The 27,427-nt window shown below is 55.5% G+C and overlaps 2 protein-coding genes across 2 annotated transcripts in view; one reads left to right on the top strand and one right to left on the bottom strand.

Annotated features, from left to right (window-relative positions):
- SVBP (small vasohibin binding protein) overlaps nucleotides 1-25,501 on the top strand; it is a 37,101-nt gene extending 11,600 nt beyond the window's left edge. Inside the window, exon 2 of the mRNA XM_077456021.1 lies at nucleotides 19,348-25,501. Coding sequence (XP_077312147.1) covers nucleotides 19,348-19,434 — 87 coding nt within the window. The 3' untranslated portion in view covers nucleotides 19,435-25,501. The remainder of the gene's footprint in view (nucleotides 1-19,347) is intronic.
- Nucleotides 10,158-11,737, bottom strand: LOC143933052 (calpain small subunit 1-like). The gene is made up of 2 exons (XM_077456012.1): nucleotides 11,557-11,737; nucleotides 10,158-11,380 (listed from the first exon to the last, which is right to left on the bottom strand). The coding sequence occupies exon 2, from the start codon at nucleotides 11,326-11,328 to the stop codon at nucleotides 10,303-10,305; it is 1,026 nt and encodes a 341-aa protein (XP_077312138.1). The 5' UTR covers nucleotides 11,329-11,380; nucleotides 11,557-11,737; the 3' UTR covers nucleotides 10,158-10,302.
- Nucleotides 25,502-27,427: the final 1,926 nt, after the last annotated feature.

The following is a 27,427-nucleotide window of genomic DNA, read 5'->3' as shown; positions in this document are numbered from 1 at the left end:
ACCGGGAGAAGAGCTCTGATCACAGGACAGGGGGCGGAGTCAGGAACACCAGGAGGAGATCTTTGATCACAGGACAGGGGGCGGAGTCAGGAACACCGGGAGGAGATCTCTAATCACAGGACAGGGGGCGGAGTCAGGAACACCAGGAGGAGATCTCTAATCACAGGACAGGGGGCGGAGTCGAGAACACCAGGAGGAGATCTTTGATCACAGGACAGGGGGCGGAGTCAGGAACACCGGGAGGAGAGCTCTGATCACAGGACAAGGGGCGGAGTCAGGAACACCAGGAGGAGATCTCTGATCACAGGACAGGGGGCGGAGTCAGGAACACCAGGAGGAGATCTCTAATCACAGGACAGGGGGGGCGGAGTCAGGAACACCAGGAGATCTCTGATCACAGGACAGGGGGCGGAGTCAGGAACACCGGGAGGAGAGCTCTGATCACAGGACAGGGGGCGGAGTCTGGAACATCAGGAGATCTCTGATCACAGGACAGGGGGCGGAGTCAGGAACACCGGGAGGAGATCTCTAATCACAGGACAGGGGGCGGAGTCAGGAACACCAGGAGGAGATCTCTGATCACAGGACAGGGGGCGGAGTCAGGAACACCAGGAGAAGAGCTCTGATCACAGGACAGGGGGCGGAGTCAGGAACACCAGGAGGAGATCTTTGAACACAGGACAGGGGGCGGAGTCAGGAACACCGGGAGGAGATCTCTAATCACAGGACAGGGGGCGGAGTCAGGAACACCAGGAGGAGATCTCTAATCACAGGACAGGGGGCGGAGTCGAGAACACCAGGAGGAGATCTTTGATCACAGGACAGGGGGCGGAGTCAGGAACACCGGGAGGAGAGCTCTGATCACAGGACAAGGGGCGGAGTCGGGAACACCAGGAGGAGATCTCTGATCACAGGACAGGGGGCGGAGTCAGGAACACCAGGAGGAGATCTTTGATCACAGGACAGGGGGCGGAGTCAGGAACACCGGGAGGAGAGCTCTGATCACAGGACAAGGGGCGGAGTCAGGAACACCAGGAGGAGATCTCTGATCACAGGACAGGGGGCGGAGTCAGGAACACCAGGAAATCTGATCACAGGACAGGGGGCGGAGACGGGAACACCAGGAGGGGATCTCTGATCACAGGACAGGGGGCGGAGTCGGGAAAACCAGGAGGAGATCTCTGATCACAGGACAGGGGGCGGAGTCAGGAACACCAGGAGGGGATCTCTGATCACAGGACAGGGGGCGGAGTCTGGAACATCAGGAGATCTCTGATCACAGGACAGGGGGCGGAGTCAGGAACACCGGGAGGAGATCTCTAATCACAGGACAGGGGGCGGAGTCAGGAACACCAGGAGGAGATCTCTAATCACAGGACAGGGGGCGGAGTCTGGAACATCAGGAGATCTCTGATCACAGGACAGGGGGCGGAGTCAGGAACACCGGGAGGAGATCTCTAATCACAGGACAGGGGGCGGAGTCAGGAACACCAGGAGGAGATCTCTAATCACAGGACAGGGGGCGGAGTCAGGAACACCAGGAGATCTCTGATCACAGGACAGGGGGCGGAGTCAGGAACACCGGGAGGAGGGCTCTGATCACAGGACAAGGGGCGGAGTCAGGAACACCAGGAGGAGATCTCTGATCACAGGACAGGGGGCGGAGTCAGGAACACCAGGAGGAGATCTCTAATCACAGGACAGGGGGCGGAGTCAGGAACACCAGGAGATCTCTGATCACAGGACAGGGGGCGGAGTCAGGAACACCGGGAGGAGAGCTCTGATCACAGGACAGGGGGCGGAGTCTGGAACATCAGGAGATCTCTGATCACAGGACAGGGGGCGGAGTCAGGAACACCAGGAGGAGATCTTTGATCACAGGACAGGGGGCGGAGTCAGGAACACCAGGAGGAGATCTTTGATCACAGGACAGGGGGCGGAGTCAGGAACACCGGGAGGAGAGCTCTGATCACAGGACAAGGGGCGGAGTCGGGAACACCAGGAGGAGATCTCTGATCACAGGACAGGGGGCGGAGTCAGGAACACCAGGAAATCTGATCACAGGACAGGGGGCGGAGACGGGAACACCAGGAGGGGATCTCTGATCACAGGACAGGGGGCGGAGTCGGGAAAACCAGGAGGAGATCTCTGATCACAGGACAGGGGGCGGAGTCAGGAACATCGGGAGGAGATCTCTGGTCACAGGACGGGGAGGAGTCAGGAACATCAGGAGGAGATCTCTGATCACAGGAGAGGGGGTGGAGTCAGGAACACCAAGAGGAGATCTCTGATCACAGGACAGGGGGCGGAGTCAGGAACACCGGGAGGAGAGCTCTGATCACAGGACAAGGGGCAGAGTCAGGAACACCAGGAGGAGATCTCTGATCACAGGACAGGGGGTGGAGTCAGGAACACCAAGAGGAGATCTCTGATCACAGGACAGGGGGCGGAGTCAGGAACACCAGGAAGAGATCTCTGATCACAGGACAGGGGGTGGAGTCAGGAACACCAGGAGATCTCTGATCACAGGAGAGGGGGTGGAGTCAGGAACACCAGGAGATCTGATCACAGGACAGGGGGCGGAGTCGGGAACACCAGATCATCTCTGATCACAGGACAGGGGGCGGAGTTGGGAACACCGGGAGATCTCTGATCACAGGACAAGGGGCGGAGTCAGGAACACCGGGAGGAGATCTCTGATCACAGGACAGGGGGCGGAGTCAGGAACACCAGGAGATCTCTGATCACAGGACAGGGGGGCGGAGCCAGGAACACCAGGAGATCTGATCACAGGACAGGGGGCGGAGTCAGGAATACCTGAAGGAGATCTCTGATCACAGGACATGGGGCGGAGTCGGGAACACCAAGAGGAGATCTCTGATCACAGGATAGGGGGCGGAGTCAGGAACAGAGGGAGGAGATCTGTGATCACAGGACAGGGGGTGGAGTCAGGAACACCAGGAGATCTGATCACAGGACAGGGGGCGGAGTCGGGAACATCAGGAGGAGATCTCTGATCATAGGACAGGGGGCGGAGTCAGGAACACCAGGAGGAGATCTCTGATCACAGGAAAGGGGGCGGAGTCAGGAACACCAGAAGGAGATCTCGCATCACAGGACAGGGGGCGGAGTCAGGAACACCAGGAGATCTGATCACAGGACAGGGGGCGGAGTCTGGAACACCAGTAGGAGATCTGTGTGTGTAGGAGAAGGCAGCCACTGATCCCGCCAGAAATCCAGGGAGCTGAAGAGTCAGTGTGGTACGGTTGTAGTAGTAGGGATGTGGTAAGGATGTCGTAGCCGTATGATAGGAATGTAGCAGCGGTATAGTAGGGATATAGTAGCAGTGGGATAGGGATATAGTAGTAGGGATGTAGTAACCGTGTGGTAGGGATGTCGTAGCAGTGTGATAGGGATCTAGTAGTCGTGTGGTGGGGATGTAGTAGCGGTGTGATAGCAGTGTAGTAGGGATGTAGTAGCAGTGTGGTAGTGATATAGTAGTAGAGATGTAGTAGCAGTGTGGTAGGAATGTAGTAGCTGTGTGGTAACAGCGTATTAGCGTTGTACTAAGGATGTCGTAGCAGTGTGATAAGGATGTAGTATTGTAGCAGGTGTGTGGTACGGGTGTAGTAGCAGTGTGATAGGGAAGCAGTAGCATTGTAGTTGGGATGTCGTAGCCGTGTGATAGGGATGTAGTAGTAGGGATGTGGTAGGGATGTCGTAGCCGTGTGATAGGGGTGTAGTAGGGATAGATTACCAGTGAACTAGGGATATAGTAGTATTGTAGTAGCAGCGTGATAGGGATATAGTAGTAGGGATGTAGTAGCATTGTGGTAGGGCTGTAGAAGCCATGTAGTAGGGATATAGTAGCAGTGTAGTAGTGCTATAGTAATGGCATGGTAGGGATGTAGTAGTAAGGATGTGGTAGGGATGTAGTAGCATTGTAGCAGCAGTTTGATAGGATCTAGTAGCCGTGTGGTGGGGATGTAGTAGCAGTGTGATAGGGAAGTAGTGGTGTATTAGCATTGTAGTAGGGATGTAGTAGTGGTGTGATAGGGATGTAGTAGGAATGTAGTAGCAGTGTAGCAGGGATCTATAATAGCAGCGTGATAGGGATATTGTAGTAGCAATGCAGTAGCCCTGTGGAATGGCTGGAGTAGCAGTGTGGTAGGGATGGAGTAGCAGTATGATAAGGATGTAGTAGTAGGGTAGCAGTGGTGTAGTAACAGTGTGGTAGGGATGTAGTAGTGGTGATGTAGTAGCGGTATAGTAGGGATACAGTAGCAATGTGATAGAGATATAGTAGTAGAGATGTAGTAGCCGTGTGGTAGGGATGTCGTAGCAGTGTGGTAGGGGTGTAGTAGTGGTGATGTAGTAGCAGTGTAGTAGGGATGTAGTAGCAGTGATGTAGTTGTGGTGTAGTAACAATGTGGTAGGGATGTAGTAGCATTTTGGTAGGGATGTGATAGCAGTGTGATAGGGATGTAGTAGCTAGCAGTGTGGTAGGGATGTAGTAGCAGTGATGTAGTAGCAGTGTGGTTGGGATGTAGTAGCGGTGTGGTAGGGATGTAGTAGTGGTGATGCATTAGCAGTGTGGTAGGGATGTAGTAGCAGTGATGTAGCAGTATGGTAGGGATGTAGTAGCAGTGATATAGTAGCAGTGTGGTTGGGATGTAGTAGCGGTGACGTAGGAGCAGTGTGGTAGGGAAGTAGTTACAGTGATGTAGCAGTATGGTAGGGATGTAGTAGCAGTGATTTAGTAGCAGTGTGGTAGGAATGTAGTAGCAGTGTGGTAGGGAAGTAGTAGCGGTGATGTAGTAGCGGTGTGGTAGGGGTGTAGTAGGGATGAAGTAGCAGTGTAGTAGCGGTGATTAAGTGGTAGGGATGTAGTAGCAGTGTAGTAGGGATGTAGTAGTGGTGATGTAGTAGCAGTGTGATAGGGATGTAGTAGTGGTGATGGAGTAGCAGTGTAGTAGGGATGTAGTAGCAGTGATGTAGTAGCAGTGTAGTAGGGATGTAGTAGCGGTGTGGTAGGGATGTAGTAGCAGTGTGGTAGGGATGTAGTAGCAGTGTGGTAGGGATGTAGCAGTGATGTAGTAGTAGGGATGTAGCGGTGATGTAGTAGCAGTGTGGTAGAGATGTAGTAGTGGTGATGTAGAAGTGTAGTAGGGATGTAGAAGCGGTGTGGTAGGATGTAGTAGCGGTGATGTAGTAGAGGTGTGGTTGGGATGTAGTAGCAGTGTAGTAGGGATGTAGTATTGGTGATGTAGTAGCAGTGTGGTAGGGATGTAGCAGCGGTGGTGTGGTAGGGATGTAGTAGTGGTGATGTTGAAGTGTAGTAGGGATGTAGTAGCAGTGTGGTAGGGTTATAGTAGCGGTGATGTAGCAGTGGTGTAGTAGGGATGATGTAGCAGTTTGGTTGGGATGTAGTAGCAGTGTAGTAGTGATGTAGTAGCAGTGTAGTAGGGATGTAGTAGCGGTGATGAAGTAGCAGTGTAGTAGGGATGTAGTAGCGGTGATGGAGTAGCAATGTAGTAGGGCTGTAGTAGCAGTGATGTAGTAGCAGTATGGTAGGGATGTAGTAGAAGTGTGGTAGGGATGTAGCAGTGATGTAGTAGCGGTGATAGAGTAGCAGTGTGGTAGGGATATAGTAGTTATGGGGTAGCAGTGATGTAGTAGCAGTGTAGTAGGGATGTAGTAGCAGCAGTGTAGTAGGGATGTAGTAGTGGTGAAGCAGTAGCAGTGTAGTAGAGATGTAGTAGCAGTCATGTAGTAGAAGTGTAGTAGGGATGTAGTAGTGGTAATGTAGTAGCAGTGTAGTAGGGATAATGTAGTAGCAGTGATGTGGTAGCAGTGCAGTAGGAATGTAGTAGGGGTGATGTAGTAGCAGTGTAGTAGGGATGTAGTAGCAGTGTAGTAGGGATGTAGTAGCGGTCATGTAGTAGCAGTGCAATAGGGATGTAGCGGTGATTTAGTAGTAGGGATGTAGCGGTGATGTAGTAGCAGTGTAGTAGGGATGTAGTAGCAGTGATGTACTAGCAGTGTAGTGGGAATGTAGTAGCAGTGATGTAGTAGCGGTGTGGTAGGGATGTAGTAGCAGTTTGGTTAGGATGTAGTAGCAATGCGGTAGGGATGTAGTAGCAATGCGGTAGGGATGTAGTAGCAGTGCGGTAGGGATGTAGTAGTGGGGATGTAGTAGCAGTGTAGTAGGGATGTAGTAGCAGTGTGGTAGGGATGTAGTAGTAGTAGGGATGTAGCGGTGATGTAGTACCAGTGTGTTAGGGATGTAGTAGTGGTGATGTAGAAGTGTAGTAGGGATGTAGTCGCAGTGTGGTAGGATGTAGTAGTGGTGATGTAGCAGTCTGGTATGGATGTAGTAGCGGTGATGTAGCAGTGATGTAGGGATGTAGTAGTGGTAATGTAGTAGCAGTGTAGTAGGGATGATGTAGTAGTAGTGTATTAGGGATGTAGTAGGGGTGATGTAGTAGCAGTGTAGCAGGGATGTACTAGCAGTGTAGTGGGAATGTAGTAGCAGTGATGTAGTAGAGGTGTGGTAGGGGTGTAGTAGCAGTGATGTAGTAGCGGTGTGGTAGGGATGTAGTAGCAATGTGGTAGGGATGTAGTAGCAGTGCGGTAGGGATGTAGTAGTGGTGATGTAGTAGCAGTGTAGTAGGGATGTAGTAGTACCAATGTGTTAGGGATGTAGTAGTGGTGATGTAGAAGTGTAGTAGGGATGTAGTCGCAGTGTGGTAGGATGTAGTAGTGGTGATGTAGCAGTCTGGTATGGATGTAGTAGCGGTGATGTAGCAGTGATGTAGGGACGTAGTAGTGGTAATGTAGTAGCAGCGTAGTAGGGATGATGTAGTAGTAGTGTATTAGGGATGTAGTAGGGTTGATGTAGTAGCAGTGTAGCAGGGATGTACTAGCAGTGTAGTGGGAATGTAGTAGCAGTGATGTAGTAGCAGTGGTGTAGTAGCGGTTTGGTTGGAATGTAGTAGCAGTGTAGTAGGGATGTAGTCGTGGTGATGTAGTAGCAATGTGGTAGGGATGTAGTAGCGGTGATGTAGTAGCAGTGCGGTAGGGATGTAGTAGTGGTGATGTAGTAGCAGTGTGGTAGGGATGTAGTAGCGATGATGTAGTAGCAGTGTAGTAGGGATGTAGTAGCGATGATGTAGTAGCGGTGTAATAGGGATGTAGCGGTGATGTAGTAGCAGTGTGGTAGGGATGTAGTAGTGGTGATTTAGAAGTGTAGTAGGGATGTAGTAGTGTGGTAGGATGTAGTAGTGGTGATGTAGCAGTCTGGTATTGATGTAGTAGCGGTGATGTAGCAGTGATGTAGGGATGTAGTAGGGGTGATTTAGTAGCGATGTAGTAGCAGTGATGTACTAGCAGTGTAGTGGGAATGTAGTAGCAGTGATGTAGTAGCAGTGATGTAGTAGCAGTGTAGTAGTGGTGGTGTAGTAGCGGTGTGGTAGGGATGTAGTAGTGGTGATGTAGTAGCAATGTGGTAGGGATGTAGTAGTGGTGATGTAGTAGCAGTGTAGTAGCAGTGATGTAGTAGCAGTGTGGTAGGGATGTAGTATTGGTGATGTAGTAGCAGTGGTAGGAATGTAGTAGCAGTGTAGTAGGGATGTAGTATTGGTGATGTAGTAGCAGTGTGGTAGGGATGTAGTAGCTATGTAGTAGTGAGTGACTTGTATAGCGATGATGTAGTAGCAGTGTGGTAGGGATGTAGTAGTGATGGATGTAGTAGCAGTGTGGTAGGGATGTAGTAGTGATGGATGTAGTAGCAGTGTGGTAGGGATGTAGTAGTGATGGATGTAGTAGCAGTGTGGTAGGGATGTAGTAGCAGTGTGGTAGGGATGTAGTAGTGGTGATGTAGTAGCAGTGTGGTAGAGATGTAGTAGCAGTGTGATAGGGATGTAGCAGTGGTGATGTAGTAGCAGTGTGGTAGGGATGTAGTAGCAATGTAGTAGTGAGTGAGTGACTTGTATAGCGATGATGTAGTAGCAGTGTGGTATGGATGTAACAGCAGTGTGGTAGGGATGTAGTAGTGGTGATGTAGTAGCAGTGTGGTAGGGATGTAGTAGCAGTGTGGTAGGGATGTAGTAATGATGATGTAGTAGCAGTGTGGTATGGATGTAACAGCAGTGTGGTAGGGATGTAGTAGCAGTGTGGTATGGATGTAACAGCAGTGTGGTAGGGATGTAGTAGTGGTGATGTAGTAGCAGTGTGGTAGGGATGTAGTAGTGGTGATGTAACAGCAGTGTGGTAGGGATGTAGTAGTGGTGATGTAGCAGCAGCGATGTAGTAGGGATGTAGTAGCTGTGATGTAGTAGCGGTGTCTATACATGTAGTAGGACCCCCAGGTACGGCATACACACAGTTGGTTCAGACTCTGCATACAATCTCATACCTCGGCTCCTCGGCGATGACACGGGGGGGGGGGGTGAAAACACAAATTAAACACCTGAACAGTGCGGTCACCCGGCAACCAATCAGAAGTGATTGTTGCAGCCAATCACTGCACTCCTCACCATGGATTCTCCACTGTACTGTGTGTGAGATTGTAGGAGGAGGAGGAGGAACAACCTACCACACCGGACCTCCCCCTCCCCCCAATATCCAGATATTTACAATGTACTCGAAAATAATAATCCCCAACCACATCCCACAATGCACTGACTTCACATTGTGCCAGGGGGGGTGTAATATTATGGGGTGTGAATATTATGGGGGTGTAATATTATGGGGTGGGAATATTATGGGGGTGTAATATTATGGGGTGGGAATATTATGGGGGTGTAATATTATGGGGTGGGAATATTGGGGGGGTGATGGATGGAATATTGGGGGGTGTGAATATTGGGGGGTGGGAATATTATGGGGTGGGAATATTGGGGCGCTCGGCTATCCCTCACCTCTGATACACCAGACGGGACTTCTAGGTGACGGCCCCTTTAATTAGAGAGCAATCACAATGTGTGCAGTAACCCATAGCAACCAGACAGGGTCTGTAGTCATGGTGAGGTGTCTTCCCCCTCATGTTGCTCTCTGGTTTTTATTACCCCTCCGGTGCGGGGGAGGGGGTGTGGCGTTCCCGCGGTATGAGTCATACATGTAACTCTACCAGAGCGCACAGCTCAGAGGGGGAGGGGGTGCAGCCAGCCTCAGCACTGCGCGGGGGGGTATGGTACCCATAGTGTGGTGCCCATAGTGACTCTGGGGGGATTGAGGTGCCCATAGTGGCCTGTAGGGGGTTGTGGTGGCCCCGGGAGGAGAGGATTGAAGTGCCTATAGTGGCCCCGGAGGGGAGGGTTGAGGTGCCTATAGTGGCCCCGGGGGGAGGGTTGAGGTGCTCACAGTGGCCCCGGGGGGGTTGTGGTGCCCATAGTGGCCTGTAGGGGTTGTGGTGGCCAGGGAGGAGGGTTGAGGTGCCCATAGTGGCCCCGGAGGGGGTTGTGGTGCCCATAGTGGCCCTGGGGGGGGGGTTGGGGTGCCCATAGTGACTCGGGGGGGTTGTGGTGCCCATAGTGGCCTGTAGGGGGTTGTGGTGGCCAGGGAGGAGGGTTGAGGTGCCCATAGTGGCCCGGGGGGGGGGTTGTGGTGCCCATAGTGGTCCCGGGGGTTGTGCTGCCCATAGTGGCCCTGGGGGGGGTGGTGCCCATAGTGGCCCTGGGGGGGGTGGTGCCCATAGTGGCCCTGGGGGGGTGGTGCCCATAGTGGCCCTGGGGGGGTGGTGCCCATAGTGGCCGGGGGGGGGTGGTGCCCATAGTGGCCCTGGGGGGGGTTGAGGTGCCCATAGTGGCCCGGGGGGGTTGAGGTGCCCATAGTGGCCCTGGGGGGGTGGTGCCCATAGTGGCCCTGGGGGGGTGGTGCCCATAGTGGCCCTGGGGGGGGTTGAGGTGCCCATAGTGGCCCGGGGGGGTTGAGGTGCCCATAGTGGCCCTGGGGGGGTGGTGCCCATAGTGGCCCTGGGGGGGTGGTGCCCATAGTGGCCCGGGGGGGTTGAGGTGCCCATAGTGGCCCTGGGGGGGGTTGAGGTGCCCATAGTGGCCCTGGGGGGGTGTGGAGGGGGGGGTTGTAGTGCCCATAGTGGCCTGGGGGGGGTGGTGCCCATAAAGCCGACACACGGTGGAAATAAATGCAGAGTCCTCTCACCTTTCTACATTCTGCCTTTATTGGGGGGGGGGTAATAACAAAGAGATAGGGGGCTGCTTACAGGAAGGAAAGGCAATACCAGGGGCCCCTCACCGTGCCAAGACTATACCTCCACAGGGGCCCCGCGGGCTGTGAGTAGCCTTACGAGTAGATGGTCATCTTCAGCCAATCGGGGAGCCGGACCTGGATCTGGCCGTTGCCCTCCCGGTCCAGGGCTTGGAAGGCGCGGAACATGCAGTCCATGCGCACCAGGCTGCTGATGAAGCTGTCGAAGTTGACGTTGCCCTTGTCGTCGGCGTATCGGCGGACGAGCAGCTGGTGAAGTTGTTCGTTGAGTTGGAAGCCCGCGGCCTGCACGGCGGCCGGCATGGAAGCGGCGGGGATGTAGCCGCTCTTCTCCGTGTCGAACTGTTTGTAGATGCATTGCCACTTCTTGATGTTGTTCCAGAGATACTTGAACTCCTCGAAGCCCAGCTTGCCGGTGCTGTCGCTGTCCATGACGGCCACCATGCTGCGGCACGTGTCGATGCTGAAGCCGTCGGTCTTCAGGTCCTGGTGCTTGGCCACCACCTTGTTCAGGACGTTCTGGAGCTCCTGGGGGTCCACCTCCATGTCCTCCCCGGCCAGCTGCCGGAAGAGGCGGCGGAACTGCCGCTGCTCATCGTTCTCGGTGGCTTCTTGTTGGTAAACGTTGGCAGTTGCGGGAGGGGGCGGCTCCGGCCTGTAGTTTGCAATGGCGTTGCCGATAAGTCCAAGAATTCCCCCAAGGATGTTCCCTCCCTGACCACCGCCTGCTCCGGGGACTCCGGCAAAGAGCTTCCCGGCTCCTCCAGCCTGTCCGCCCCCGCCACTTAGACTGTCAATGGCCCCCTTTAGGAACTTGCCGGCACCTCCTCCTTGCCCAGAACCTGCCAGACCGCTGATGGTTCCTAGGATGTTACCGACACCTCCACCGCCGCCACCACCGCCGCCGCCTTGACCTTCAGCACTTCTGCTTTGGCCAGAGCCTGCCAGCCCGCCGATGGCGCCTTGTAGAAAGTTTCCAACACCTGCAGCTCCTCCACCTTGTCCTGAACCTGACAGACCACTGATGGCCCCTTGTAGGACATTCCCAATTCCTCCTCCTCCTCCTCCTCCTCCGGACTTCAAACTGTTCAGCAAAAACATCTTCTCTGATGTGCAGGAGGACCAGGCTTGGGGGGTCCTGAGCAGGGACCAGGCTTAGGGGGTCCTGAGCAGAGGAGCAGGGACCAGGTTTAGGGGGGTCCTGAGCAGAGGAGCAGGGACCAGGTTTTGGGGGTCCTGAGCAGAGGAGCAGGGACCAGGTTTTGGGGGTCCTGAGCAGAGGAGCAGGGACCAGGCTTGGGGGGTCCCGAGCAGAGGAGCAGGGACCAGGTTTTGGGGGTCCTGAGCGGAGGACCAGGCTTGGGGGGTCCTGAGCAGAGGAGCAGGGACCAGGTTTTGGGGGTCCTGAGCGGAGGACCAGGCTTGGGGGGTCCTGGGCTGGGTGTCTCTGGTGCAGAGCTGGTCTCGTCCTCCTCAGCCTCACTAGGGAGGAAAGCAGAATTGTTGAGTCAGAGCTCAGCTCCACCCCGACACATGGAGGGAGGGCGGCCAATAGGAGAGCTTTCCCAAAACATTCCTTCCAAATTGTGTGACCCGCCCAGCCCCCGCCAGAGGGAGAATCTCCTTCCCTCCCTCCCACCCTGCTCTGCTGTACACCGCCCCTTCCTCTGCACCCACCATTGCTCTGCAGGCTCTGCTCACCCCACTCTTATAATGCTTCTTTCTTCTTCTCATGTGATGATGGTCGCTGAGCTTTTCTCCATCAGACCACAGTTGCTGAACCGGTCCCACAACCGGTCCCACAGCCGGTCCCACAACCGGTCCCTGGAGGAGATCCGGATTCTGCTGGAAGTTTAACTCTTTGTTGGCAATCACACATTACATAGAAATGAGCTGCAGGTGGTCAGAGTCCGCCCCGCACTTCTTCTGGGGTGCTGATCTGCGCCCCCGACTGTACAGCACCCCTCCCCCTCCGACTGTACAGCACCCCTCTGACTACAGCACCCCTCCCCCCTCCGACTGTACATCACCCCCAACTGTACAGCACCCCTCCCCTCTCCGACTGTACATCACCCCCCTCCGACTGTACAGCACCCCTCCCCCTCTGACTACAGCACCCCTCCCCCTCCGACTGTACATCACCCCCGACTGTACAGCACCCCTCCGACTGTACAGCACCCCCTCTCCCCACTCCGACTGTACAGCTCCTTTCTCCGACTGTACAGCACCCCTCTCCGACTGTACAACACCCCTCTCCCCCCTCCGACTGTACAGCACCCCTCTCCCCCCTCCAACTGTACAGCACCCCTCTCCCCTCCGACTGTACAGCACCCCTCCCCCTCCGACTGTACAGCACCCCTCTCCCCCTCCGACTGTACAGCACCCCTCTCCCCCTCCGACTGTACAGCACCCCTCTCCCCACTCCGACTGTACAGCACCCCTCTCCCCCTCCGACTGTACAGCACCCCTCCGACTGTACAGCACCCCTCTCCCCACTCCGACTGTACAGCTCCTTTCTTCGACTGTACAGCACCCCTCTCCCCCCTCCGACTGTACAGCACCCCTCTCCCCACTCCGACTGTACAGCACCCCTCTCCCCCTCCGACTGTACAGCACCCCTCCGACTGTACAGCACCCCTCTCCCCACTCCGACTGTACAGCTCCTTTCTCCGACTGTACAGCACCCCTCTCCGACTGTACAGCACCCCTCTCCCCCCTCCGACTGTACAGCACCCCTCTCCCCCCCTCCGACTGTACAGCACCCCTCTCCCCCCTCCGACTGTACAGCACCCCTCTCCCCCCTCCGACTGTACAGCACCCCTCTCCCCCCTCCGACTGTACAGCACCCCTCTCCCCACTCCGACTGTACAGCACCCCTCTCCCCCTCCGACTGTACAGCACCCCTCTCCCCACTCCGACTGTACAGCACCCCTCTCCCCACTCCGACTGTACAGCTCCTTTCTCCGACTGTACAGCACCCCTCTCCGACTGTACAGCACCCCTCTCCACCTCCGACTGTACAGCACCCATCTCCACCTTCGATTGTACATCACCCCCCTCCGACTGTACATCGCCCCCTCCCAACTGTACAGCACCCCTCTCCCCCCCTGACTGTACAGCATTCCTCTCCCCCTCCCGACTGTACAGCACCTCTCTCCCCCCTCTAACTGTACAGCACCCCTCCCCTCCTACTATACAGCACCTCTCTCCCCCTCCGACTGTACAGCACCCCTCTCCCCCCTCCGACTGTACAGCACCTCTCTCCCCCCTCCTGCTCTACAGCACCCCTCCCCTCCTACTGTACAGCACCCCTCCGACTGTTCAGAACCCCCAACTGTACAGCACCCCTCTTCGACTGTACTGCACTCCTCTTCCCCTCCGACTGTACAGCTCTCCCCCTTTGATTGTACATCACCCCTCTCCTGACTGTACAGTACCCCTCTCCCAACTGTACATCACCCCCTCTCCCGACTGTACGGCACCCCTCTCCGACTGTACAGCACCCCTCTCCCCCTCCCAACTGTACAGCACCCCTCTGACTGTACAGCACTCCTCTCCCCCTCCCGACTTTACAGCACCCCTCCGACTGTACAGCACCCCTCTCCCCACTCTAACTGTACAGCACCCCTCCGACTTTACAGCACCCCTCTCCCCCCTCTAACTGTACAGCACCCCTCCCCTCCTACTGTACAGCACCCCTCTGACTACAGCACCCCTCCCCCCTCCGACTTTACATCACCCCCGACTGTACAGCACCCCTCCCCTCTCCGACTGTACATCACCCCCCTCCGACTGTACAGCACCCTCCCCCTCTGACTACAGCACCCCTCCCCCTCCGACTGTACATCACCCCCGACTGTACAGCACCCCTCCGACTGTACAGCACCCCTCTCCCCCACTCCGACTGTACAGCTCCTTTCTCCGACTGTACAACACCCCTCTCCGACTGTACAACACCCCTCTCCCCCCTCCGACTGTACAGCACCCCTCTCCCCCCTCCGACTGTACAGCAACCCTCCCCCCTCCGACTGTACAGCACCCATCTCCACCTCCGACTGTACAGCACCCCTCTCCCCCTCCGACTGTACAGCACCCCTCTCCCCCTCCGACTGTACAGCACCCCTCTCCCCACTCCGACTGTACAGCACCCCTCTCCCCACTCCGACTGTACAGCTCCTTTCTCCGACTGTACAGCACCCCTCTCCGACTGTACAGCACCCCTCTCCACCTCCGACTGTACAGCACCCATCTCCACCTTCGATTGTACATCACCCCCCTCCGACTGTACATCGCCCCCTCCCAACTGTACAGCACCCCTCTCCCCCCTGACTGTACAGCATTCCTCTCCCCCTCCCGACTGTACAGCACCTCTCTGACCATACAGCACCCCTCTCCCCACTCTAACTGTACAGCACCCCTCCCCCCTCCGACTTTACAGTACCCCTCTCCCCCCTCTAACTGTACAGCACCCCTCCCCTCCTACTATACAGCACCTCTCTCCCCCTCCGACTGTACAGCACCCCTCTCCCCCCTCCGACTGTACAGCACCTCTCTCCCCCCTCCTGCTCTACAGCACCCCTCCCCTCCTACTGTACAGCACCCCTCCGACTGTTCAGAACCCCCAACTGTACAGCACCCCTCTTCGACTGTACTGCACTCCTCTTCCCCTCCGACTGTACAGCTCTCCCCCTTTGATTGTACATCACCCCTCTCCTGACTGTACAGTACCCCTCTCCCAACTGTACATCACCCCTCTCCCGACTGTACGGCACCCCTCTCCGACTGTACAGCACCCCTCTCCCCCTCCCAACTGTACAGCACCCCTCTGACTGTACAGCACTCCTCTCCCCCTCCCGACTGTACAGCACCCCTCCGACTGTACAGCACCCCTCTCCCCACTCTAACTGTACAGCACCCCTCCGACTTTACAGCACCCCTCTCCCCCCTCTAACTGTACAGCACCCCTCCCCTCCTACTGTACAGCACCCCTCTGACTACAGCACCCCTCCCCCCTCCGACTTTACATCACCCCCGACTGTACAGCACCCCTCCCCTCTCCGACTGTACATCACCCCCCTCCGACTGTACAGCACCCCTCCCCCTCTGACTACAGCACCCCTCCCCCTCCGACTGTACATCACCCCCGACTGTACAGCACCCCTCCGACTGTACAGCACCCCTCTCCCCACTCCGACTGTACAGCTCCTTTCTCCGACTGTACAACACCCCTCTCCCCCCTCCGACTGTACAGCACCCCTCTCCGACTGTACAACACCCCTCTCCCCCCTCCGACTGTACAGCACCCCTCTCCCCCCTCCGACTGTACAGCACCCCTCCCCCCTCCGACTGTACAGCACCCATCTCCACCTCCGACTGTACAGCACCCCTCTCCCCCTCCGACTGTACAGCACCCCTCTCCCCCTCCGACTGTACAGCACCCCTCTCCCCACTCCGACTGTACAGCACCCCTCTCCCCACTCCGACTGTACAGCTCCTTTCTCCGACTGTACAGCACCCCCCTCCGACTGTACAGCACCCCTCTCCCCCTCCGACTGTACAGCACCCCTCTCCCCCTCCGACTGTACAGCACCCCTCTCCCCCTCCGACTGTACAGCACCCCTCTCCCCCTCTGACTGTACAGCACCCATCTCCACCTTCGATTGTACATCACCCCCCTCCGACTGTACATCGCCCCCTCCCAACTGTACAGCACCCCTCTCCCCCCCTGACTGTACAGCATTCCTCTCCCCCTCCCGACTGTACAGCACCTCTCTGACCATACAGCACCCCTCTCCCCACTCTAACTGTACAGCACCCCTCCCCCCTCCGACTTTACAGTACCCCTCTCCCCCCTCTAACTGTACAGCACCCCTCCCCTCCTACTGTACAGCACCTCTCTCCCCCCCAACTGTACAGCACCCCTCTTCGACTGTACTGCACTCCTCTTCCCCTCCGACTGTACAGCTCTCCCCCTTTGATTGTACATCACCCCTCTCCTGACTGTACAGTACCCCTCTCCCAACTGTACATCACCCCTCTCCCGACTGTACGGCACCCCTCTCCGACTGTACAGCACCCCTCTCCCCCTCCCAACTGTACAGCACCCCTCTGACTGTACAGCACTCCTCTCCCCCTCCCGACTGTACAGCACCCCTCCGACTGTACAGCACCCCTCTCCCCACTCTAACTGTACAGCACCCCTCCGACTTTACAGCACCCCTCCCCTCCTACTGTACAGCACCCCTCTCCCCCCTCCGACTGTACAGCACCTCTCTCCCCCCTCCTGCTCTACAGCACCCCTCCCCTCCTACTGTACAGCACCCCTCCGACTGTTCAGAACCCCCAACTGTACTGCACCCCTCTCCCCCTCCGACTGTACAGCACCGCTCTCCCCTTTTGATTGTACATCACCCCTCTCCTGACTGTACATCACCCCTCTCCCGACTGTACATCACCCCTCTCCCGACTGTACATCACCCCTCTCCCAACTGTACGGCACCCCTCTCCGACTGTACAGCACCCCTCTGACTGTACAGCACTCCTCTCCCCCTCCCGACTGTACAGCACCCTTCCGACTGTACAGCACCCCTCTCCCCCCTCTGACTGTATAGCACCCCTCTCCCCCCTCCGACTGTACAGCTCCCCTTCGGACTGTACATCACCCCTCTCCCGACTGTACATCACCCCTCTCCCAACTGTACGGCACCCCTCTCCGACTGTACAGCACCCCTCTCCCCCTCCCGACGGTACAGCACCCCTCCGACTGTACAGCACCCCTCTCCCCCCTCTGACTGTACAGCACCCCTCCCTCTCCAACTGTACAGCACCCCTCTCCCCCTCCGACTGTACAGCACCCCTCTCCCCCCTCCGACTGTACAGCACCTCTCTCCCCCTCCGACTGTACAGCACCCCTCCCCTCCGACTGTACAGCACCTCTCTCCCCCCTCCTGCTCTACAGCACCCCTCCCCTCCTACTGTACAGCACCCCTCTGACTGTTCAGAACCCCCAACTGTACAGCACCCCTCTTCGACTGTACTGCACTCCTCTCCCCCTCCGACTGTACAGCACCGCTCTCCCCCTTTGATTGTACAGTACCCCTCTCCCGACTGTACATCACCCCTCTCCCGACTGTACGGCACCCCTCTCCGACTGTACAGCACCCGTCTCCCCCTCCCGACTGTACAGCACCCCTCCGACTGTACAGCACCCCTCTCCCCACTCTGACTGTACAGCACCCCTCTCCGACTGTACTGCACCCCTCTCCCCCCTCCAACTGTACATCACCCCCCGACTGTACAGCACCCCCTCCCGACTGTACAGCACCCCTCCAGATGGCGGTTCACATGTTCAAATTTGGGGGGTGCTGTATTATAAAGACTGGATCCAGTGTGAGTATGGTCCCCCCTTCCCCCTTCACTGCTTTGTTGGCCATTGGGACTGACTGGTAGGTTGGTGGGTGACCATTGTGTAATGGGGTGGGGGGGACCTGAACCCGGAGAGGCCGCTCAGTAGTGGAGGGCGCTGAGGATCTCCCATAGCGGTGCTGCCAGGTCCCTGCAGCTTTAATACCGGGACTCCCCCTCCCCCGCTGCTCTGCTCAGCATTATAAATAGACTCCAGCCTGTGATATGTGCTGCCAATGACAGTTGTGTGCATATATACTGTATACCTCCCCCGGGGGCACATGACACATGCTGCATACATGCATTGTATTCTAGAGACGCCCTGCTAACCAGATCTGGGTGTGAGAACCTCCCCGGGGGCAAAAAAATACCTGCCCCCCCCCCCACCTTCTCATCCCTCTCGTTCTCTGGCTGATCTTATTATATACTCCACCCCTTCATAGTTACCCAACTACGGAACCCCTCCCCCCATTGTAATCCACCCAGATCACCCCCTCCACCCCTTCATAGTACTCCAACTACAGAACCCCTCCCCCATAGTACTCCACCCAGATCACCCCCTCCACCCCTTCATAGTACTCCAACTACAGAACCCCTCCCCCATAGTACTCCACCCAGATCACCCCCTCCACCCCTTCATAGTACTCCAACTACAGAACCCCTCCCCCATAGTACTCCGCCCAGATCACCCCCTCCACCCCCCCCCATAATACTCCAACTACAGAACCCCTCCCCCAGTACTTCACCTAGATCACCGCCTCCACCCCATCATAGTGCTTCAACTACAGAACCCCCCCCATAGTACTCCACCCAGATCACCCCCTCCACCCCCCCATAATACTCCAACTACAATAGGACAGAGACACTCCACAGTCTTCATTTAACGTGTTTCGCCCTCTAGTGGGTGGTCCGCAGCAGCCAATCAGAGCCCAGATTTCACTTCACGGTGCTGATAGGAGAGTGAAAGGACGTGATTGGTTGCTGCGGAGTTTGCTCATCTCACTCTCGTCTTCCCTTATGATAAACTCTGGGAGCGGGGGATGGGGTGTCCTCATCGTTCATGGATCCCTTGTGCCCGGCGCTGGCTGAGGTGGTGAATTGTGGGGTTAGGTGTGGAGATGAAGTTCTTACAGAAGAACATTTATTGGTGCCTTGTTGGTGTTCTGAGCTCCTTCCGTCAGACACGAGGATCACAATTCATGCCGGGGGGGATGGGTGAGGCTGCGCTATGCCCACATTGTGGTTTACTTGGCACTCGTCCCTCGTCTTGTGTTCAGCAGGATGTGGTGGAGAAGATGGCTGCCGGGCCTCAAACTGTGACGTGAGATCTTCTCTGGAGGTGTCGCGGTAGACGCTTTCCTCCTGGTACAGAAGCCGCGATCTTCATCTCGCCATGCGTTTATAGGACCGCCGCAGGGCGCCAATTCACTTCTCTTCCAAATAGTAAAATGTTCAGAATTGTGAGTTATAAACAGTGTGAGTTGTGCCAATATTCCCAAATGTAGGTGTAGGTGCCAATCTCCATAACAGGCGGGGGGGGGGGGGGGGGCACACAGGAAGTCAGCTATGCGCTGCCAATAATCTTCCTATTCCAATTCTGATCTCACATATATCCCTTCAGATAACTTCTGCTTCATTTTAATTGCATGTACTGCTGCGGCATGAGGAGATGACACAACCTGAGGCTGTGGAGATAACAGGTTCTCTTTATTTCAGATCTACGCCCTGAACAAGGTGATGACGGAGTTGGAGCAGCAGCAGTTTGAAGCGTTCTGTAAACAGATGCAGGCGTCCGGGAAATAGAGCGCACAGATGACCAGACGTGGTGCACTTCAACCCCAGATCCTCCACCATGGATGACCAGACGTGGTGCACTTCAACCCAGCTCCTCCACCATGGATGACCAGACATGGTGCACTTCAACCCAGCTCCTCCACCATGGATGACCAGACATGGTGCACTTCAACCCCAGCTCCTCCACCATGGATGACCAGACATGGTGCACTTCAACCCAGCTCCTCCACCATGGATGACCAGACATGGTGCACTTCAACCCAGCTCCTCCACCATGGATGACCAGACATGGTGCACTTCAACCCAGCTCCTCCCCCATGGATGACCAGACATGGTGCACTTCAACCCAGCTCCTCCACCATGGATGACCAGACATGGTGCACTTCAACCCCAGCTCCTCCACCATGGATGACCAGACATGGTGCACTTCAACCCAGCTCCTCCACCATGGATGACCAGACATGGTGCACTTCAACCCAGCTCCTCCACCATGGATGACCAGACATGGTGCACTTCAACCCAGCTCTTCCACCATGGATGACCAGACATGGTGCACTTCAACCCAGCTCCTCCACCATGGATGACCAGACATGGTGCACTTCAACCCCAGCTCCTCCACCATGGATGACCAGACATGGTGCACTTCAACCCAGCTCCTCCACCATGGATGACCAGACATGGTGCACTTCAACCCCAGATCCTCCACCATGGATGACCAGACATGGTGCACTTCAACCCAGATCCTCCACCATGGATGACCAGACATGGTGCACTTCAACCCAGATCCTCCACCATGGATGACCAGACATGGTGCACTTCAACCCAGCTCCTCCACCATGGATGACCAGACATGGTGCACTTCAACCCAGCTCCTCCACCATGGATGACCAGACGTGGTGCACTTCAACCCAGCTCCTCCACCATGGATGACCAGACATGGTGCACTTCAACCCAGCTCCTCCACCATGAATGACCAGACATGGTGCACTTCAACCCCAGATCCTCCACCATGAATGACCAGACATGGTGCACTTCAACCCAGCTCCTCCACCATGGATGACCAGACATGGTGCACTTCAACCCAGCTCCTCCACCATGGATGACCAGACGTGGTGCACTTCAACCCAGCTCCTCCACCATGGATGACCAGACATGGTGCACTTCAACCCAGCTCCTCCACCATGGATGACCAGACATGGTGCACTTCAACCCCAGATCCTCCACCATGGATGACCAGACATGGTGCACTTCAACCCCAGCTCCTCCACCATGGATGACCAGACATGGTGCACTTCAACCCCAGCTCCTCCACCATGGATGACCAGACATGGTGCACTTCAACCCAGCTCCTCCACCATGGATGACCAGACGTGGTGCACTTCAACCCAGCTCCTCCACCATGGATGACCAGACATGGTGCACTTCAACCCAGCTCCTCCACCATGGATGACCAGACATGGTGCACTTCAACCCCAGATCCTCCACCATGGATGACCAGACATGGTGCACTTCAACCCCAGATCCTCCACCATGGATGACCAGACATGGTGCACTTCAACCCCAGCTCCTCCACCATGGATGACCAGACATGGTGCACTTCAACCCAGCTCCTCCACCATGGATGACCAGACGTGGTGCACTTCAACCCAGCTCCTCCACCATGGATGACCAGACATGGTGCACTTCAACCCAGCTCCTCCACCATGGATGACCAGACACAGTGCACTCCCATCCCAGCTCCTCCACTATGGATGACCAGACATGGTGCACTTCAACCCCAGATCCTCCACCATGGATGACCAGACATGGTGTACTTCAACCCAGCTCCTCCACCATGGATGACCAGACATGGTGCACTTCAACCCAGCTCCTCCACCATAGATGACCAGACGGTGCACTACAAACCCAGCTCCTCCACCATGGATGACCTACCGCGTGGTGTGCTCCCATCCCAGCTTCTCCCCCATAGATGAGATGTCATGTTCTCCCATCCAAACTTCTCTACTCTGGATGACTAGACACAGTGTGCTCCCATCCCAATTCCCTCATCATGGATGACCAGACATGGTGCGCTCCTATCCCAACTCCTCTACCATGGATGATCAGATGTGGTGTGCTCCCATCCCAACACCTCTACCATGGATGACTAGACTAGGTGTTCTCCTATCCCAGCTCCTCCATCATGGAAGACCAGATAAGTAGTGCTCCCTTCCTACAATCCAGATGACCAGACATGGTGCACTCCCACCCCAGCTCCTCCACCATGGATGACTAGATGTGGAGTGCTCCCATCCCAGATCCTCCATCATGGATGACTAGATGTGGAGTGCTCCCATCCCAGATCCTCCATCATGGATGACTAGATGTGGAGTGCTCCCATCCCAGATCCTCCATCATGGATGACCAGACATGGTGCGTTCTCATCCCAGCTCTTCCACCATGGATGACTGGACACAGTGCTCTCTCATCCCAGCTCTTCCACGAGGAATGACGGGATACGATGCACTTATCCCAGCTCCTCCACGGTGGATGACCAGACGTGGTGTGCTCCCATCCCAGCTCCTCCTCCAGGAATGACCAGACACAGTGCGCTCCCATCCTAGATCCTCCACCATGGATAACCAGACGTGGTGTGCTCCCATCCCAGCTCCCCCACAATGGATGGCCAGACGTGGTGCGCTCCCATCCCAGCTCCCCCTCCATGGATGACCAGACATGGTGCGCTCCCATCCCAGCTCCTCCTCCAGGAATGACCAGACACAGGGCACTCCCATCCCAGCTCCCCCTCCATGGATGACCAGACATGGTGTGCTCCCATCCCAGCTCCTCCACCATGGATGACCAGACATGGTGTGCTCCCATCCCAGCTCCTCCTCCAGGAATGACCAGACACAGGGCACTCCCATCCCAGCTCCCCCTCCATGGATGACCAGACATGGTGTGCCCCCATCCCAGCTCCTCCACCATGGATGACCAGACATGGTGTGCTCCCATCCCAGCTCCTCCACCATGGATGACCAGACACGGTGCGCTCCTATCCCAGCTCCCCCTCCATGGATGATCAGACATGGTGTGCTCCTATCCCAGCTCCTCCACCATGGATGACCAGACACAGTGCACTCCCATCCTAGATCCTCCACCATGGATAACCAGACATGGAGTGCTCCTATCCTAGCTCCTCCACCATGGATGACCAGACACAGTGCACTCCCATCCTAGATCCTCCACCATGGATAACCAGACATGGAGCGCTCCTATCCCAGCTCCTCCACCATGGATGACCAGACATGGAGCGCTCCTATCCCAGCTCCTCCACCATGGATGACCAGACATGGTGTGCCCCCATCCCAGCTCCTCCACCATGGATGATCAGACATGGTGTGCTCCTATCCCAGCTCCTCCACCATGGATGATCAGACATGGAGCGCTCCTATCCCAGCTCCTCCACCATGGATGACCAGACATGGTGTGCCCCCATCCCAGCTCCTCCACCATGGATGATCAGACATGGTGTGCTCCTATCCCAGCTCCTCCACCATGGATGATCAGACATGGAGCGCTCCTATCCCAGCTCCTCCACCATGGATGACCAGACATGGTGTGCCCCCATCCCAGCTCCTCCACCATGGATGATCAGACATGGTGTGCTCCTATCCCAGCTCCTCCACCATGGATGATCAGACATGGAGTGCTCCCATCCCAGCTCCTCTACCATGGATGACCAGACATGGAGCGCTCCCATCCCAGCTCCTCCACCATGGATGACCAGACATGGAGTGCTCCTATCCCAGCTCCTCCACCATGGATAACCAGACATGGTGTGCTCCTATCCCAGCTCCTCCACCATGGATAACCAGACATGGAGCGCTCCCATCCCAGCTCCTCCACCATGGATAACCAGACATGGAGCGCTCCTATCCCAGCTCCTCCACCATGGATGACCAGACATGGAGCGCTCCCATCCCAGCTCCTCCACCATGGATGATCAGACATGGAGTGCTCCTATCCCAGCTCCTCCACCATGGATGACCAGACATGGAGTGCTCCTATCCCAGCTCCTCCACCATGGATGATCAGACATGGAGTGCTCCTATCCCAGCTCCTCCACCATGGATGACCAGACACAGTGCACTCCCATCCTAGATCCTCCACCATGGATAACCAGACATGGAGCGCTCCTATCCCAGCTCCTCCACCATGGATGACCAGACACAGTGCACTCCCATCCTAGATCCTCCACCATGGATAACCAGACATGGAGCGCTCCCATCCCAGCTCCTCCACCATGGATGACCAGACACAGTGCACTCCCATCCTAGATCCTCCACCATGGATAACCAGACATGGAGCGCTCCTATCCCAGCTCCTCCACCATGGATAACCAGACATGGTGTGCTCCCATCCCAGCTCCTCCACCATGGATAACCAGACATGGTGTGCTCCCATCCCAGCTCCTCCACCATGGATGACCAGACATGGAGCGCTCCCATCCCAGCTCCTCCACCATGGATAACCAGACATGGTGTGCTCCCATCCCAGCTCCTCCACCATGGATAACCAGACATGGAGCGCTCCCATCCCAGCTCCTCCACCATGGATGACCAGACATGGAGCGCTCCCATCCCAGCTCCTCCACCATGGATAACCAGACATGGAGCGCTCCCATCCCAGCTCCTCCACCATGGATGACCAGACATGGTGTGCTCCCATCCCAGCTCCTCCACCATGGATAACCAGACATGGTGTGCTCCCATCCCAGCTCCTCCACCATGGATGACCAGACATGGAGCGCTCCCATCCCAGCTCCTCCACCATGGATAACCAGACATGGTGTGCTCCCATCCCAGCTCCTCCACCATGGATAACCAGACATGGAGTGCTCCTATCCCAGCTCCTCCACCATGGATGACCAGACACAGTGCACTCCCATCCTAGATCCTCCACCATGGATAACCAGACATGGAGCGCTCCTATCCCAGCTCCTCCACCATGGATGACCAGACACAGTGCACTCCCATCCTAGATCCTCCACCATGGATAACCAGACATGGAGCGCTCCCATCCCAGCTCCTCCACCATGGATGACCAGACACAGTGCACTCCCATCCTAGATCCTCCACCATGGATAACCAGACATGGAGCGCTCCTATCCCAGCTCCTCCACCATGGATAACCAGACATGGTGTGCTCCCATCCCAGCTCCTCCACCATGGATAACCAGACATGGTGTGCTCCCATCCCAGCTCCTCCACCATGGATGACCAGACATGGAGCGCTCCCATCCCAGCTCCTCCACCATGGATAACCAGACATGGTGTGCTCCCATCCCAGCTCCTCCACCATGGATAACCAGACATGGAGCGCTCCCATCCCAGCTCCTCCACCATGGATGACCAGACATGGAGCGCTCCCATCCCAGCTCCTCCACCATGGATAACCAGACATGGAGCGCTCCCATCCCAGCTCCTCCACCATGGATGACCAGACATGGTGTGCTCCCATCCCAGCTCCTCCACCATGGATAACCAGACATGGTGTGCTCCCATCCCAGCTCCTCCACCATGGATGACCAGACATGGAGCGCTCCCATCCCAGCTCCTCCACCATGGATAACCAGACATGGTGTGCTCCTATCCCAGCTCCTCCACCATGGATGACCAGACATGGAGCGCTCCCATCCCAGCTCCTCCACCATGGATGACCAGACATGGAGCGCTCCCATCCCAGCTCCTCCACCATGGATGACCAGTCATGAACGCATCACTCCCAGTTCCTCCTCCCTTACCGGCTGTACTTTTACTTGTTTTTATGTCGGTGGAGTCATTGCTGATTTATTTTTGTTGTACTTTTATTAAAAGCTTTTATACAACCCAACACTTTCTGGTGCTCTTACTCACTGTGCCAGGAACACTAATCCACCAACAATGAAACAAAACATTCACCTGGCAGGGAAACAGAAGAATTCTTCTTCAGGAGATTCCGAGCAAGTCCCAACCTGGATCCAGTCCGCCCCTCTGAGTGTCAGTTGTTCTTCGCTGTCCCAGGGACACAACTCTAATAAATCTATATCTGCTTATTTAGGTCTGTGTGTGTCTTTATGATAATATTGTGTGCCGGATGGTGTAATTTAAGGTGCAGATCCCAATTTTGTAGAATGTCAGAACTCCTCATTCTTCATGATTATATGTCACAACATCCAGCGACAGTCCAATAAAAACCCAAACCCGTCTGCAGCACGCTCTCCTCTCTCACAGGAGACACTGAGGGCAGCGTGGCCCCATAGGCTCCTGCTGCTGCCAAATACTGTGAGTAGGAGCATCGCTGAGCCAAGTTGTGTGTCTATAGATGCACACAGTCCAGCTTCGAAAGGCATCTGCAGAGGTGCCCCCTCAACCCCCAGCTTGATGGGGGCCTGCATGAAGGGGGGGGGGGGTAGATGGCCCTGGCGAGGGAGGACTAAAAAAGGGAAAATCAATGTGATGACGGGTCCACTTTAAGTACCTGTTATTGGCTGAATAATTTTGGTTTGTGAATGTTGCAGCTCTGGGTGGTAACACACAGCCACTCTCCTGCAAGGGTTGGCATTTGCTGTGTTTCCTCATCACCCTTCTGGAGCTCAGCAGTGCCCCCTGTTGATGTTGGAAAATGGGGGGCATCACTCACTATTACTGGGCTGGTTTTTAGCCTCTGAGAAGCCGGCCCCGAGACGAAGGGGATTTATAGGTGTCATACAACCACCTCCTGTTGTGTTCAAAAACATGAGCTGCACTCTACTGGGGTGAGATTACGGCACGAGCCGGCAATAACCAATCAAAGCGGCTAACACAAAATTTGACAAATTATAACACATGGTGTAGCTCTAAAACAAAATATTGGCATATAAATCATGTGCAAAATAAATCACACGATGCAATAATTAAACACATTCCCAGATTAAAGTGGCAAGTGCAAAAAGGTCGCCGAAGGACCAAATAGCAAATCCAAATAATGATGAGGTGAAGAGAGGTCATGTAGCGATAAAACTCCAAATCACCGAGTAGTGAGTAAAGTTCATATAGTGGTGTGTTAAAGTCACAATATACTACAACAGGCTTTCTCAACCTTTTAACTCTAGGGGAACCCCAAAAATAATTTTCATGTCTCAAGGAACCCTTCCTAAAACCAAATCATCAGGGCTCAATAGGAACGATGCTCCTTATATTAGTGGTCAATGGGAAGAATGTCCCCCTTAAAGTGGTGTTTAGAATGCCCCCCTTAAAGTGGTGTTTAGAATTCCATCCTTAAAGACAGTCAAAAAGTGATTTGGTGTCGTGCTGCTGGCTTTGCTATGTGGTGCTGAACCTTGAACTCTGTAGGCATCAAATAGGTGGTTCATCAGCAACAGCTCAAGGAACCCCTAGCGACCTCTGGAGGAACCCCGGAAACCCTGGTTGAGAATGGCTGTACTAGAACATCCAAATAGAGGAGGGATCCAAAACACGTGGTCCAGTGCAGAGGGGAAGGTGCATGAAGAAACCTGAAAAGCCACAATTGGATCGCCCAGGATAGTGATAGTCCTCAGCCCAATTAGGGGGGTAAATACTCTTACCGGATGATGTGTACACAGGCCACTCATGACAGTGGGTCAGTCAGGCATATAATACCGAATAGGTAGACTCCAAAGACGGACACTGGACCGCTTGCACCGGGAGTTGCGATTGGTGCTCTGGTAGAAATCGTCCAATGTATGGATCAGCAATTACCTGGATGGAGTCAGAGGAAGGTGGGTTTAAACAAGACACCGGTCCATTGAATCTGCCTGCTCATAGAACTGCATGGAGCTTCTGATCCAAGTCCTCCTGAAAAACGTCCTAATCCGATGCAGGCCCCAGAGAAGTCTGAGCAGAAAAGACGGTCCCGGGAAGCGGCGGGGCCTGCATCGGATTAGGGAGTTTTTCAGGAGGACTTGGATCAGAAGCTCCATGCAGTTCTATGAGCAGGCAGATTCAATGGACCGGTGTCT

This window comes from Lithobates pipiens, unplaced genomic scaffold, assembly GCF_037356315.1.
Source record: "Lithobates pipiens isolate NorthernLeopardFrog02 unplaced genomic scaffold, aLitPip1_a1.2 Scaffold_27, whole genome shotgun sequence".
NCBI lineage: Eukaryota > Metazoa > Chordata > Amphibia > Anura > Ranidae > Lithobates > Lithobates pipiens.
Note: the sequence above shows the minus strand (reverse complement) of the source record. Positions and strands in the feature narration are given on the sequence as shown.

Bases quoted from the DNA above. Each gene is read 5' to 3' on its own strand.
- LOC143933052 (XM_077456012.1), bottom strand. From the start codon at position 11,328: ATGTTTTTGCTGAACAGTTTGAAGTCCGGAGGAGGAGGAGGAGGAGGA.